The sequence below is a fragment of the Mizuhopecten yessoensis genome, unplaced genomic scaffold, assembly GCF_002113885.1.
Source record: "Mizuhopecten yessoensis strain PY_sf001 unplaced genomic scaffold, ASM211388v2 scaffold3023, whole genome shotgun sequence".
Classification (NCBI taxonomy): domain Eukaryota; kingdom Metazoa; phylum Mollusca; class Bivalvia; order Pectinida; family Pectinidae; genus Mizuhopecten; species Mizuhopecten yessoensis.
In genome coordinates, this window is record NW_018404837.1 from 822,679 (window position 1) to 839,507 (window position 16,829).

The 16,829-nt window shown below is 36.2% G+C and overlaps 1 protein-coding gene and 1 pseudogene across 1 annotated transcript; one reads left to right on the forward strand and one right to left on the reverse strand.

The window, feature by feature from the left end:
* Window positions 1–3,087, forward strand: part of LOC110446870 — a 10,387-nt pseudogene extending 7,300 nt beyond the window's left edge.
* Window positions 3,088–6,003: 2,916 nt separating this feature from the next.
* LOC110446871 lies at window positions 6,004–10,717 on the reverse strand. Its single transcript, XM_021492212.1, has 2 exons — window positions 10,652–10,717; window positions 6,004–7,775 (listed from the first exon to the last, which is right to left on the reverse strand). Exon 2 carries the CDS (start codon window positions 7,768–7,770, stop codon window positions 6,409–6,411), a length of 1,362 nt encoding a protein of 453 aa, XP_021347887.1. The 5' UTR covers window positions 7,771–7,775; window positions 10,652–10,717; the 3' UTR covers window positions 6,004–6,408.
* Window positions 10,718–16,829: the final 6,112 nt, after the last annotated feature.

Consider the following 16,829-nt stretch of genomic DNA (forward strand, 5'->3'; position numbering starts at 1 on the left):
AATCATTAGAGGTCTATGCATGCTAAAATGACAGCTAAATTGTATTTGCTTCGCCGTCTGTCTGTCCTTAAAACAATTCTTGTTATTGCTCTTTCTTGAAAAGTACTGCAGAATGGATCATTCTCAAATTTCATTGTAAGTTACCCTAGGTCAATAGTTGTGTTTATTTAATTTTTGAACTACAATGTAATTGTGAAAAATAAAATAGCCAACAGGTGACCATTATCACTATTACTTTAGAAGTATTGGGTGGCTCATTCTCATATTATATAGGTTCCACGTGGTCCCTAAGGTTCGGATCCAATTTTGGAAATGATCTGAGAATCATCAAGAAGTTATGGATGGATTACTTAACCTTTGGTCATCCAGTATGAATATTGAAGTGATGATTAGACCCACATGACGAAGCAGAACTAATGTAAAGCATCTGATTTTTTTTTATATGAAAGCACTGAAGAAAACTTTATACTTGGGGCATGGGTTGACCTAGGTGAGGTGTTGTGTCCTGTATCAAAAGTAGGTCATAATGTTTGATACTTGCATACACTTTCATATTCAGTGGGAGACTGTAATTCGCCTTATTGTCATATAAGAATTTTACACCTATTTTTCCTTTTTTTAGGTGGAAGAAGAGGTGTGATATTATCACATATTTTGGAGTTTGTAACGGCAGCCAGTGACGAGCCTGCTTTGGGTTTTTCCATTGGCCCTTCTATCGAGTTTGTAATGATGAGTACCAGTTTCATCCCAACTGCAAATACCTGTAGTTGCTGTATGTATCTACCAAGACCAACGGCAACAGTGAAATTGCTCGAAGATGAGAAATTGTTTAGCTTGTACGACTACGCGTTCCAAAACAAATATTTTGGAATACTATAAGGCGCGCAGTGCATCTTTGCTGAGAAATGTTATACATAAACCTGTTAATTGGAAAAACAAAAATGTCATTATTTGATTTTCATACGTTGTTGAAGTGAAAAGGAGAAAATCTGCTTTTGTATTAAAACTACTTACAGTAACTTAGCTTAGCACAAAATATGCTGTTTTGTAATGCAAGGAACAATTAATGTACAATAGATTATAATTATTTGTGAGAAAAAAGTACTGATTTCATTAAAACTTTGTAGGGATGTACTTTTGGTAATGGTCTGTGTGTTTCTGACAAAAAAATGTTTGTTGTTCATCTGTCCATTATCACCTCTCTTATACATACAAGCCTATGTCAGTCCTCCATGTTTATCTGTGGTCAATGAGATCAAATTGCATTGTATATTCAACCAACCAACTTTCAGAATTTCGAAACGATAGATGTCATTTGGTTGCCATGGTCGCAAATGATGGGGGTAGGGGGAGTATTAGTTAGCCATTGGCTTACAGTTCTAGTTGAATTTGGAGAGTATAGGGAAAGGATGCTAATATTTCTTCTTCCAGTTGCAGTTCATTTTTGTTGTTTTAAAAGATGAGTATAAAATTATTAAATTACCTGAGATCAAGGATATTTTCAAGCGACCTGTTTTGATTGAATTCTGTCAGTCATCATGCCTTGTGTGTTATTCCTAAACAAATTACTTTTTTTACTTCACAAACCCTGCACCAATATCGTTGAAACCATCCATGGCCATAAACCAAACCAAACCAAAGCATATGTGCATGTTCACCCCATAAGATAGAGCAGCCATATTTATTGAAATTTCGAAATTTTTCAGACCCAGATATGGTAGAAGCAATCCCTATATTCTTGGATTGAAAGAGTTTTTACGATGATGCATGTAGGGTGCCTTAGGAAAGCAGTAAATTTTCCACTTCAATTCTTGCAAGATGGTTAAGGTTAAAGTTTTGTTAAATATTTTACTGTCAGTAAATGTTTTTATGATCAGGTTGAATATTACTATGGAATATATATATATAAGTTTTATCATGTTAACAATTTGACCCTTATATATCCCAAGGGCCATACAGGAGAAAAATTGACTGAATTTTAATTGATATCCCAAAAGGGGAACTTAGCTACAATTTTGCTTTAAATGCTTTTTGATTTTCTCTACTGACAAGTAGTTACCCACTGCTGTAGAAGTCAGATGACCGTTTAGGCCCATGGGTCTCTTGTTGATATATATACATGTACATAGTACTTTGGATTCACTTGTTTTGTGGCCATTGGTATTACATTAGAATAAAACAAATATAGAATTGATTAAGAAAAGTTCTATTTTCTTTGTACTAAATTTATGTATTGATCAAGAAATCAAAAAGTACAGAATGAATATTATTTCCACAAATGATCATGGTATTGCAAAGAATATTAAATATTCCACAGAAATTTATATATATCTTCTGTTTGTTCTAGATATGTCCAGAAAATCTTATAAAGAAACAGAATTACTGGCAATTAGACATCATTGTTTAACTGAATTGTGTGACTTAAGTTGCCAAATTTTGGTAGTTGTAAAGAAGCATTTCCCCCCTTTATCATTTACTTGTAAAATTAGTAACTATTTTGATCAATTAGCTATTTCTATTAACAAGGACTTAAGTTAATCCTGAAAGGCATACCGTATATATACCGGTATATAAAAAAACGTCGCAAAACAAATCATTGATTTAGACAGATCAAACAGTAGATATTTGGAATATAAATCTTGGTAATGATTTATATGTACTTCAGCCATTTCAAGTTTGTTCTATATACTTGTTTTATATGTTGAGAACCTTTGGGTAAATTATGTGTAGATATCTTGGAAGAATTTTACATTAGTGCCAATATATTGAGCTGCTAAAATTTGATTACCTTTTGTTGATCTCCTATCCTGAAACCCTGACAAGTGTGATTTATTTCAACCTTGATTCATTAAAATATACTAGTATGCAACTTGCATTACCCCCATAGGAGAGATTTCGCAGTAATAAAATTATAAATTGTCTGTAAAATAATGTGTTTTTTTCATATTCAATTAATTTTAGTTTAGTAGAATGGCATAGAATGTCAATGGTTTGTACACTATATTTGACAACAAATAAAGTAGTTCATCACATTGTTCATTTTCTTTCATTGCTTGTAACTTAGAATTTGCACATATTAAGGTGCAAGTATGGTCTCAAAAGATTTTTTTTTACTTTGAAATCAATTTTATACAAAAAAGGGGCATAAACCTTAATCATTACAATATAATATTATATACCATATCTCAATATATTTTTATATGCCCGTCAAAAAAATGGAGGGTTGGAACGTCTCCCCTGGAAGTGGAGGGGCGGGGCCCAAAAGGGGAAAAGAGGAATTTCCTCAAAATCTTTTTCTGCTGTATCATTATCTTTATTTCCTCCAAAATGAAGAGCATGATAATATATAATACATACATTGAAACAATAATTAAGCATGAATAATACATTTTGTGCAAAGAGAGACAATCATGACGTACATGTACATACAAGTATATGCAAACATACATAATTAGTTTATCTGGCCAGTTACCTGTAAGCCATGTAATAATATACAACAAGCAAATTCGTGGAATTTATATCCCCCGCTTGCAGGACATATTGTAGGTTATCATTATTGAGGTTAGGTTTAAACATGCGAGTATTGTGCTGTTGAGACATATGTATAGCTTGAAACATGAAGAAAAAAAGCCCTTTACTTCATTGATTATCCGTAAATATGCACAAATCACATTGGTTGGCAAACAGCACGAGTTGGATGTGCATAAGGAATTAGGTTGAAACATCTTAATATCTACAGCAACAAGTACCAATTGTAATGGGGGACCATAACAGATGGCCCTCAAACTGCCCCATAGTCGCAGAGATGCATCAGAAAAGGATTGCATTAACATAGTACACCTACAATGTACATACTAAATTTGAGTGAATTTATCAGAATCTAATTTGCAGTCTACTAATACCCCTATATATATCATTTTTCAAGGAAATCTAACAATATCTAAATTGCGAGCAATCAGAAGCCTCTGTGTGGTTGCTATGGTAACAAAACTTAATGTGTGGTTTTATTCGCAGTCTCCTAATACCCCTATATACCAATTTTCATAAAAATCGAAAAATATCTAAATTTCGACCAATCAGAAGCCTCCATGTGGTTGATATGGCAACGAAACATATGCGGTTGAATTTGAAGTCCCCTTATTAATTATACCCCTATATTATTATATACCAATTTTCATCAAAATCAAACAATATCTGAATTTCCACCAATCAGAAGCCTCTTGTGTGGTTGCAATGGCAACAAAACCTATGCGGTTGAATAGCCCCTAATATCCCTATATACCAATTTTCTTCAAAATCGACCAAGTTTGAAGAAAATTGGTTAACATGAGCTGCAGTTATTGCAAGGAAACGGCAGATAATGACGTTTTTTCGTTATTCAAGGGGCTATAACTCCGCCAAATGGGGTCTGCTGAAAGTGGTCATCGAACTTTGTCGAGCCCTTAAGGCATTTAACACTGTGACTAAGTTTGAAGAAAATCGGTTAATATTTGTTGTAGTTAAATATTGCATGGAAACGAAGCGTGACAGACAGACCCAAATTAATATCCCTCATTTCGGTGAAAGCGGGGAATAATTATATACGAATATAGGTACCAGTACCTTTATATACCCGGATTAGAAAAATTACAGATTCTTTTTATTAAATAGTATTTCTGTGACATTACTACTACTACCGTTATGTAACGACTGTACTTTTGCCTACCTGCTATAGTCTGTGTATTGATAAATAACTTCGTTATTTGTCTACTACATTTATTATCATAATCAACCTGTATAGTAAATGTCTTTTAGTTACAAGTTATCTAATTATGATACCATTTAATATTGTCTCAATTGAAACAGTTCGTGTTTACAAGTTTAGAATCATCGAGTCGGTGATGTGTTTACGTCAGTCGTGCGCTATATTTAGAATCATGCTCTCACATGGACTCGCATGTTTCTGTTCCGTACGGCTGAAATAATCACTTACCGACTCGTAGATACAACAGCCTAGTATGTTGAGAACATTCTCTTTATAGGTTGTAATGTTGTCACTCATGATTTGTTGTATTTTGGTTATAATCCATGTTTATGCTATGCGAAGCCTGTCAAACAGACGACTCATCCGCCATTGCAGATGTGCGTTCGGAGCTCTCGGGCTTTAGTGAGTTATTTAGTTATAGTGTTCTGTGCCGAGAGACCCGAATATACTAAATTCTGATTGGTCAGAAGTTTTGGAGAAGGGTATAAAAGTTGGATCCCGCGGCAGATTCAACGGAGTTCGCCCATGATCTCCTAACCAAGCGGCCAGGCTTTCATACCCTCCTATACAGTCCAAGCAACCAAACTCATCACCAGAGTCCAGCTAAACACCAGGACCATGGAGGTAACTACTACCGTAGTGACTAAGTAGGCCTACCTTCTCCCGTCTCCAATACACTATATATAGATACAAGTCTCCTTAATGACCTTATGTTATGATACGCCAGGAATAACACCAAAATATATTCTAAGTCCGCCTAACCACGGGTGTGATACTAAGCTAGGCCTATTTTGGACTAGTATAGTTTACTTAGACATACATTAATGTTCATTATTTATGAAAGGTCTTAGATAAAACATTTTCTAATATTAAAACCTACTTCGGTACATCCATGTCCGAAGTTGTTACAATATATTAAGGACACTTAGCCCTTACTACTTTTTAGGTATCCATTAAGGATACTTACTCATCACTTTTATTTATAACGGCACTCCGTCGTTATTCTCAATTTCTATTATATATTAATTAAGGATGCCATTGTGTACAGTGTTTAAAGATATGAAGTTGGGATTTGAATAAATATCAAAGTTAAATTGTATTTCTGTCTCGAGTTGTTGTTGAAGTAGAGTAGTTAACAGAACAACCAAAGGAGCCAAGAGCCAGGACCAGACGGATCCAAGATGGAGTAACCAGAACATACCTTTGATCAAAAAGTATACACTAACACTGGAAACACACTCCACGACGTTACAATTATTATGCACACAAGTCAAACAATCTTTTTATTGCATATATACAGATTCTAATCTCAATTCCACCAGAGGCAGATGTGTGGGACCCAATAAAATAAGTCGATTGGTTATTAATGACTTACGTTGAGTGCTTTTCAACTTAATTTGCTTACAATCTTATTTCGAACCAGAAAGCTAAATGCTATTTAAAGGAAAGTGCAATACATGGTAATGAGAGGTAAATCCCAAAATAGGAAAAGTATTTGTAATACGTGTATATAACTTAAAGTGCTTTGCCATTATCACTGAAATATCCAGGTTAGCGATGCAGGCCCCATGTGCCTCATGTTTAGTTCTTTATTTTTGAGACCATACCTTTTCTTAAATATGAAACAAACAGCTGATTCCAAACAGCCTCTCACTTGAGTTACATCATTGACTGTTGTATAAACGTATCACTCTCAAAGAGGTTTTATAATCGCCAATTCCAAAATTCACATTAAAGCTAGGAGAACCAACTTCCTGTGTCAATATCTGTATGCACCGGTCATTAAGTTCGGACAGAGGACTAAATATGGGCCTTTCATTCTGCGCAGTTTCTAGCGGAACATCAGGAATTGAACCCTCTACACCATAGTCCTGTAATTCATGTTCATCTACGTCAACACCAACTGTGTTTTGTAATTGCCCAGCAATCCACAGCGCTTGTGGGGACGTCTTCACAGTTCTCATTCTGTGAGCATCCCATGCATTGGTCCATACACATAGCCTTCTGTTAATTTCATCCATATATATATAATGAAGGGCTTGTAAATGAGTACTGTCCAAACAGTCCAAAATCCCTTGATCTTCCATATAGTAGAATAAATTGTAAAAAAAACTTAGAACACCTTCGTATACATCGCGCCACAAACGTTCAATACGCTGATTGTGGGTACTCTTCCCTGTTATCATGCCAGTTAATCCTCTGTTAGACAGCATGTAGTTTGCCACATCTACATTTTCTAGACCTTTGTCTGAGCGGACTTTGTTTGGTGTTCCATATTCGCATACACCAGAAAAAAAACTTTGAAACACAGTTGCAGATTTGTTGTTGTCATAGCATTTCAAAAACATGATCTTCCTACTAAAACCGTCGATACCGCCTGCTACTACAAACCGCCACCGAACAAGCTTATGATTAGTGTCTATGTGCCACAAGTGATTAGGTGCCATAACATTGTACACGCGTCTGTGGAGCCGTCCTTTACGTCGTTCCAAAACTCCTTCCGAGTCTATGCGATGCAAGGAACCCCGGAGACGCCATCTTTGCACTTTAATACCTTGCTGAAACAGCATTTGCTTTACCATACCTTCACCACAAAAAGGGAAATCTTTACTTATTTTTCGTAAGTTTTCATCGAGCAGTTCATCCGAAATGTTACTAAATGACATTTTACTCAAATTATACATGCACATCCTACGGTAAACTGTTCTTTCAGAAACTTGAAGTATCTTGGATATGTCAGATATTGGAAAACCGTTATCTAAAAGATACTCGAGTGTACATTTCGGAATATCGTAGGCTGGGGCCCCACCATTTAGTGTAACTTTGGCAGGAGGACAGTGACCATACTTTACACATTCAGTTCTAAGTTTCATCATGTCTGAAGAATTTGGTATACCTAAAATTTCCAGCTCAAATGCAGACAGTTTTCCAACAATGTCAGGTGTTATTCTCTCTTTTTTGAAATTATTGCATGCATGGCCCAGGGCAAGTTTCTTGAGTATTTCTGACATCTGTCCGTATCCCATTTTGGCTGAAAAGACAAGCATACAGACTTTAAACTACAACCACACAATTACAGCACAATGTATGATGAAGCTACACTATAATAAAGGTAGTCCGTCACCAAGTATAATGATGTTGCCTCCAAATACAGAAGGCCCATGGCCAGCTCACCTGGATATCTAAGCAATCATTGCAAAATATTCTCCAAATGAGATTCAAGGGAATAGGCCAGACCCCAAGGTCAATCCTTATAGCACATCTGTATTAGATTTTTCATGTCCAGCAATTTTATGTATGGTCATGGGTTGGGGATCTCAACTGTTTCCAAGCTGTGACTCAGAAACTAGGTCCCTAGGATTGTGGCCAGACCCCAGGATCAATTCTAATATCATGACTTCATTTGTCTCTTTATGCCCAGCATTTGTATTTATAGTTTTGGGGAGGGGATCTCAACCGTTTCAAAGTTATGACCCAGGGGTTAAGTCTGCAAGGGTGGGACAGACCATTGGGTCAATTCTAATATCATGACTGCATTTGTCTCTTTATGCCCAACAATTGTATTTATATAGTTTTGGGGTGGGGATCTTAACCGTTTCGAAGTTATGACCCAGGGGTTAAGTCTCCAAGGGTGGGGAAGACCCCAGGGCCATCCTGGAAGCAAATGTGCATTCATCTCTTGATACTCAGCAATTGTATATATATGGTAATACGGTGGGGATCTCAACCATTTCCAAGTAATACACTTTTTTTGGCCCCACCCCTTAGCCTAGGGGGTTCAGCCTCACCATTTGTACAATTTTGAATCCCTGCCTCCCATGAATGCTTCCGACCAAATATGTTTGATAGATCCATGGCATAGTTCTACAGAGGAAGTCGTTTATAGCAATAGCCAAACTGCCCCTCAGCCCCACCATTTGTACAATTTTGAGTCCCCACCACCTAGCTATATAGGGATTCTTCCAGTCAAATAGTTGATATCCATCTCTTAGTTCCAGAGAAGAAGCCGCTTAAAGCAATATAGTCAAATAACCGTTTTTGGCTTCTGACCAAATATGATTGATATTTTGAATCTCCACGACCTAGGGATGCTGCCAGTCAAATTTCGTTAAATTCCAATCAGTGGTTAAGAAACAGTCGTTTGAAGAAATTGTTGACGTACAGACATTATATAAAAGCGTCGGAATGACTAGGGGGCAGAACGACTAAGGATGGACCGATTAGGGGATGGAACGACTAGGGGGCCGGAAAAACTTGATTAAAACAAGAGGTCAAATGGGCCTGTATCGCTCACCTGCTTCTAATGCAACTGTATTAAGACTTAAGGTCAGTAATGTGGATGCTAAGCTGATTACCACTTTATTCAAATATATGAGCAGGATAGGTTTATTTATTTAAGTAACTTTTGTAGCCCTTCATTCCAGCATACTACTGGCCCAATATCAGGTCTCTGGGTCTCTTGGTTATTAAGTCATCATTCAAAGATTTTAGGCTATTTGACCCCTTTGACCTCGAAAATAGGTCCAGGTCATTCATTTGAACAAACATGGTAGCATTTCACCCCAGCATGCTACAGGCCCAACATCAGGTCTCTGGGCCTCTCTGTTATTGAGAAGAAATTGTTTAAAGGGGAAAGTTGAAGGACGCTGCACCACGGCAAAAGCTCATTTGCCCTTTGGGCAGGTGAGCTAAAAATATAGGTCAGTGACCTACTTTTGATACATGACACACCGCCTCACCTAAGTAAACTCATGCCCCAGGTATGAAGTTACAATGGCAAGGAGTCGGGTAAAACACAATAATGGGCCCAACTGTGTGCTCTGACAGTGAAAAACAAGAGACCCAGAAGGCATGTATCGCTCACCTGAATATGTTTAAAATAATTGGTATGAAGTAAAGATATAGCACTCCATGGTAGGTGCTGTAAGTACATATGAAATTTAGAAAGATCCATTCAGTTCTTGAGATAAAACGGGAGCAAACTTCAAACTGAGCCCCACCCCTATGCCCCGAGGGGGGTCATACACACCGTTTATACAATATTGTGTCCCCTTGGCCCAAGGATGCTCCAGACTAAATAAGGATAAAATCCCATAATCCCAATGGTCGAAGAAGGATTTTAAAGGTTTTGCCTCTATTTCTCCTATTGTGCCCAACCCTTCTGCCCCCTGGGAGACCACACACACTGCTTATACAAAATTGAGTCCCCTTGGCCCAAGGATGCTCCAGACTAAATTAGGATAAAATCCCTTAATCCCTATGGTAGAAGAAGGATTTTAAACGTTTTACCTCTATTTTCCCTATTGGGCCCCGCCTCTCTGCCTCCAGGGGGGTCAAAAACACTGTTTATTAATTGTGCAAAAAATGCTTAAATTTGAAGTGCAACAGAATAATGTCCGAAATTGCCACATTTTCCATACATTATTATACACATACTGAGAAATGCTTGGTCAGAAATAGCTGAAATTTTGTGTCAATATCCAACAACCTAGTCTACAAATTTTGAACTTAAAACAAAAGTTGTGCAATGATGTGTGTTATTGTGAAGCCTCTAGATCTATAACATTCAGCTTTTCTACCTGGGCCCTTTATTGTGTTTTACCCGAGTGTATGTCGGGGATAGAGCCAAGGCGGAAGGACAGAAGGATGGAAGGACAGAAGGATGGAAGGACGGACGGGTACAATGCAATCAACTACCATATCCGCTCAGCCCCCCGAGAATGCACTGACATCTGTATGTTGCTGTCTAATGGTGGAGATTAGCCACTGTGTCTTCTATAGCCATAGGATTTCAGCCTATTCAGTACTCTCTTAATCAGTATATTTTACAAATAAAACACGACTTTTTCCGAAAGATAAGCCTATGCCTATATGCTGCCTTACATTTGAGGTTTTAGCTATACTTACAAATTGCATCAGCAGCACAGCGAGCTTCGTTCGTCAGAAATGGCGGTATTAACGTTGTTACATGGCAGAAAGGGGCCCCGGTGAAAAGTTCCGTGTTTACTTCGGATTCGCGGAGACGCTTGTCAGAATTGTATCCAACGTAAAATGAAGTTGTTCAATAATATAATGAAGTTGTGCAAGCATCATGACGTTTGTGAATAATATGATGACCGAATGGTATAATGATAAAATATCGAATAACATAACGATTACACTAAATCATATAATGACGAAAGCATATACTATGATGTTGAAACTAAATAATATAATGATAAAGTTCAATCATATATTGATGAAATCGAATAATATAACGATACAACCAAATCATATCACGACAACAGCGTATAATATAATTGTGAAACCAAATCATATAACGATAATATCAAATCATATAATGATAAAATCAAATAATATAATGATGAAATATAATAATATAATGATGACATCATATAATATAATGATAAAATCAAATCACATAATGATGAAATCAAATAATATAATGATGATATGAAATAATATAATGATAAAATCTAATAATATAATGATGACATCATATAATATAATAATGACATCATATAATATAATGATAAAATCAAATCACATAATGATGAAATCAAATAATATAATGATGATATCAAATAATATAATGATAAAATCAAATCACATAATGATGAAATCAAATAATATAATGATAATATCAAATATTATAATGATATAATCGAATAAAATAATGATAAAATCATATAATATAATGAAAATATCAATTCATATAGTATTTTTATGCCATATGTGACAGCTATGGCGTTCCATAGATATGACTTGCATATTATTTTATATACGGTATGTCTAGCGTTCATCCAGGTATATAAAGTATGCATCGAATAACAAGAGCAGAACGGTGCTTGTCATGATAGTTTTGTCAGCTGCATTTGACGTCATCGACCTTGGCATACTTTATAAACGTCTGGAGTACTCTTATGAAGTGACTGATCATTCTTTATAACAAAATTAGCTTGACAGACGTTTTAAGACATGCTTGCTCATTCAAGTGTGTACTTTTCAGATTATATTTCATCTCGCATGCAAGGCACGTTCTATCTCAGAAAGTTGATATTTCTCAGCTTTGTATTCTGGCTTCCTTTCAAAAACTGTCCTGATTTTTTATGGTGTTGGCGTCATCTCATTTCAGTGTTTAAATTAGAGTACAAAATTAACACTGACATGTAATTCCTGAACACTGTTTTTATTACAAAACTATCCAATTTTGGTCGCATCTATACAAATGCAGATAGTTTGTAGGTCTAAACCAGGGATACATAGGGCTCCCAAAAGGAGTAAGTAAATGTCCGACCTTTCGGTTAAGGATTTTGGTAGTCAGTTCGTGGTATTTCAACCGAGCAACCGGTTAACCGGCTAACCAATGACAACCCTACATAATACATCTACATACCCAATCTATAACATCGGTCAATATCTAAATGTCGACCAATCAGGACCTGACCTATCACGGACATTTTGTCAAATAAAAAAAATCAACGCAGTCCGCATTAGTGTTTTCGTAGTGACCTTGTACACTTTTACATAGGCATATTCGACAATGCATAAATTTCGACTCATCAGAAGCCAAACTGCAGCAGACATTTTGCGGAAGATGTTGGCATTTGTTCCAATCTTCAAGAATACGATTAAAATATTCAATTAAACGTCTTTTATTGTGGTCTATAAATCAGAACAGAAATTGTTATAGCCTGAAATGACTCAGCAAATGATAGGCCATGATTTAAATCTGTTCGGAAACCTAACATCGAATTTCATTAGTTGCTACATGTATTATATGTAATTGCAGTACACCTCTATTACTATAATACTTGTATCCCTCTGTACAACCACGCATGCGTATACATTAAGCGTTGTGTATGTTACAAATCATTGTATACCATTGTAAGCCAAAGGTGTTGAAATAAAATAAAACAAGAGGCCCAGAGGGCTTGTATCGCTCACCTGAATAATAAAGCAACCATTGGAAATTATTCTTATTACAAACAATCCCTCCAATAGTACACAAGAAGAAGTATTTTAAAGAATTAAACCTCAAATTCACCTATTGAGCCCCGCAAATATGCACCCAAAGGGGTCACACCCATCATTTATACAAAATTAAGACCCCTTTGCCTAAGGATACTCCAGGCAAAATTCGGATGAAATCTCTCAAATTGTACATAAGGGAAAGGGTATTTTTAAAGATTTAATTAAACCTCAATTTCCCCTTTGAGCTCCGCCCCTCTGCACCCAAAGGGGTCACACCCATCGTTTATAGAAGATCATGTCCTTTTTGCGCGAGGATGCTCCGGACCAAATTAGTATAACAAAAAATAATCCCTACGGTAGAAGCAGGTTTTTAAAGGTTTTACCTCTATTTCTTATATTTGGGCCCGTCCCTCTCCACCCAGGGGGTCTAAACCCACCATTTTAACAAAATTGAGTTCCCTTGACCCAATTATGGTCCAGAGCAAATTGAGACGAAATCCCTTAATACCTATGGTAGAAGAAGGATTTCAAAGGTTTTACCTTTATTTCCCCTACTTGGCCCCGCCCATCTGGTCATATGGTTCTCAGGAGGATAAGGTCGAACCCACGGAGAAAACAATCGAGCCGCCATTATTCTCGCACCTCAGACAGAGATATCCAACGTTATACCCCATGCTAGATTTTTCTATCTCGTCCGATCTGTCTTGTACCTTTACGTGACATTTCGCAGAATTTTTACACTGCGATGTATTCATCCGCGTGTTAACTGCTTCGAAATTGACAATTCGCATTATAAATGTTCTGTTTGTCGCTATATGTATAATTTAGATGTTGTTAGATATTTGATGTTGTAGATAAAATATAATCTACACTGTGAAATACCTTGTAATCTATGTAAGGACGGACTACATTTTACGCGGAAGCATTCAAATGTAGCTATAGTAGTAAAGAGGTCATTATAATTTGAGGCCCAAGGCGGAATACTTGTAGTTTTTAGCAAAATTGAAAGAAAAAAATACTAAAATGTGCGAGAAAAAAAAATCAGATTTTGGAGAGCCTACAAATAGGCTCTGTGGCACTCTAGGGGTTAACTCTTATTGAATTGATTTAAGAGCAATGGAAGCTTGTTCTGAACCGACTATCACTTCAATATGACAAAACCTTCATATGGTTCTGGGCTGATAACAATAATGTATACGAGTAGAAGGAACCATCCTCGGTATATCGCGTTATCTTCAAGGAATCGGGTTCCATTAATTGATAAGTAATACGTAACATGCCCGACAATAATTATATAAGATGACCGGAACACCCATGTTGAGTGAGCTTGACCTTGTCGTCTATAATGATGAGTGACTGCCCTAATGACGGGCTTAGTGAACGCCTTACTAGTCTCGTTCAATCAGACACTTGCGCACTTGTAATTCAAGAGCCTGGTCAAAATTACCATCAACAGAGGCCAGTGTTTTTACTTTCGTTTCCGGACGTTATTTCAACGCCATTAAAACATTTCAAAGATAATGAAATTAATGAAAAAACTTACCTGTACATGCCTTCCTGAAGTACCTGTGCATTCGATATTCTTCTTATTATTATCATTATCGAGAACAATGCAAGAAAATGTGACAAATCTCCAGAATAATGTCATTTATTACATTTTTGCCAGTGAAATATCGAATTCTATCAACTTGATAAAACTGATATCTTTCAAACTGTGACAAATATCAAATATCATCTTTTGGAATTGACCAATCATAACGGTATCTCCTATTCGCTGTTTTCAAAGGCAACGATTTTTTTTTGTTCAGATTCAAATGAAGCGACGGTAGAATAAGTGGTTGTTATGGTAAATGTTTGGTACACACACTTAAGTATTTACATGAATATACAATTAAAAACATTTTCATAGGCAATCACACCAGATAATAGCAGAAAACGTCGGAATCCCATTCAAAATGGCGCACAGCCTTGTTGTTAAGCGTGACGTCATTATAATACGGCGCTAATTATTACGCTTCTGATTCCCGACCTTTTTTAATGCATTACATTTTTCATGTTTTATGCTCTAAAAATGTAATAAATAGAAAATGTAATGGTGTCTCAAGTAATAACAAATATATTTCACTCGTGTGGCTAATATTTTGAAATGTTTCACTCGTGCTGCGCACTCGTTAAAAATATCAAAATATTAGCCACACTCGTGAAATAAATTGTTATTGCTGAAGACACCATTAAATATCCTCTTTATATTTCCACTGAATAATTAATAACTGAGCACAAAGCCAACAAGGCTGATTGAGGTTGGAGAAAAGCATACAAAGCAAGTGAGATTTTACCTGTACACCATTCAAAACGCTACAGGTTCTCACTCCGGTAATCTGGTTTGACTTGTATCAATAGCCTTGTTAGCTTCATGAATTATTGTAAAATAGCCAATGAAATTACATGATATTATTCTTGAGATTTGAAGCATTTCTTACATATTTCTCGATAATAATGAAGATACGGATACTTAAGGAATGCTTGTACAGGTCAGTTGAACATGAACTAAAATATTCAAAGTAATTTTACACCACTCACATTTTGACTTGAAAAATCGAAAAGGATGTGTCTACCTTTGTCCAATGAAATCATTTACCAGAATTCTGGTAAGCCTCGTTCTGACTTCACAAAACGATAGCACTGGGTTCGACCAGACTCTCTGTTCGGCGTATCTTGCGCAGACAACAAGAGTTTAGTTGAAAGAAACTAACGCCTTACCGATTTCAGACTTTGCATAGTGACACCAGGGACAAAACCAGCGCTGACCCGGATTATCGGCAATAGTTGGTAAACCGGAAACTAATTTGCATTTTTGTTTTGTTTTGTTTTTTATATACATTGAATAGCCCAGGCATCTATACATCATTCGTGGGTTGTCTGGGGATGGGCTGACCCAGCTACAACCCACAATACATGAAACACTCTCTATTTTCTTTCTTCACAAATCAACACTTGTTCATTTCTTTCTCTCTCACTTTTTTCACACTCATACTGTAATTTCTTTTTTTTACCTCACTTTTTTACACTCTCGTGCAAACCCTCCTCACACGGAGGTAACATAAAAAATTAACACGGAAATTTTGCAGGTTTAATATTTCATGGCTATAATGCGGTAACATCTTAACCTGGGACGGTCTGTAGCTCACGACAGACAATGAGGTACTGCCTAAAAGTATTGCCTAAGCATGATTGAATTCCCATAATATTATTTTAGATGACGCCTGTGGCCACTTCGAATAGGAACTTTTATAATTATAATAATGCACCAGTTTTTTGTGGGTTTTTTCATTTCTGACGTGATGCACCACTGCATAACTTTTATATATGTCTTTGAAAGAGCTAATGATATATTAACCGTACAATATTGTGATTCTACAATCAGAACTATTTTTATTAAAATAATAGGAAAACAGAAATTGACTTTTTGCTTATTCCTTACACGAACAGTAAATGCACTTCCAAATTAAAAAAAAAAAGATCATGGACGCTTTTTGTGAGATGAAGGAAATTTAGAAATTCCTTGACGTCCCGATCATCGAAATGTAGTGGTAGGTAAATACAAGAGGAAGAAATTAGCATCCTATATCCTTTTCAATCTTGAATAACATGTTCTTTTTAGCTATTTCCCCCCTATGATGTTCTTTGAGGCGACGTCCGTAACGCGCTAGATGCAAATGCTATTATGGTGTCTACTTAAAGCAGTAATTTGGGTTAATCGGCAATCTAAGAGTGATCTTAATGTTTTATGATCATGTCAGTATGTATTTCAAACTAGTAACCAATGAAGGCTTGAAATAAAAAAATGCTAGACTCTATATATATCAACTGTTGACAATATTGCAAGACTTTTAGGCGGTCAGTCATTGTCGTCTGCCGCATTGAAATTGCATGCATTGATACAACCGCTGCATCAATTCACATTTGATTGATTGCCTGTATATGGCATTTTAGTAGTCAATGTTTCTGTTAAATAGATATGCTGAGATCGTTAAGACCATTATATGTACTTAAAATAAAAAATTATATGTTGAAAGAAACAGGGTTATACGCTACATATTACATATGCTAT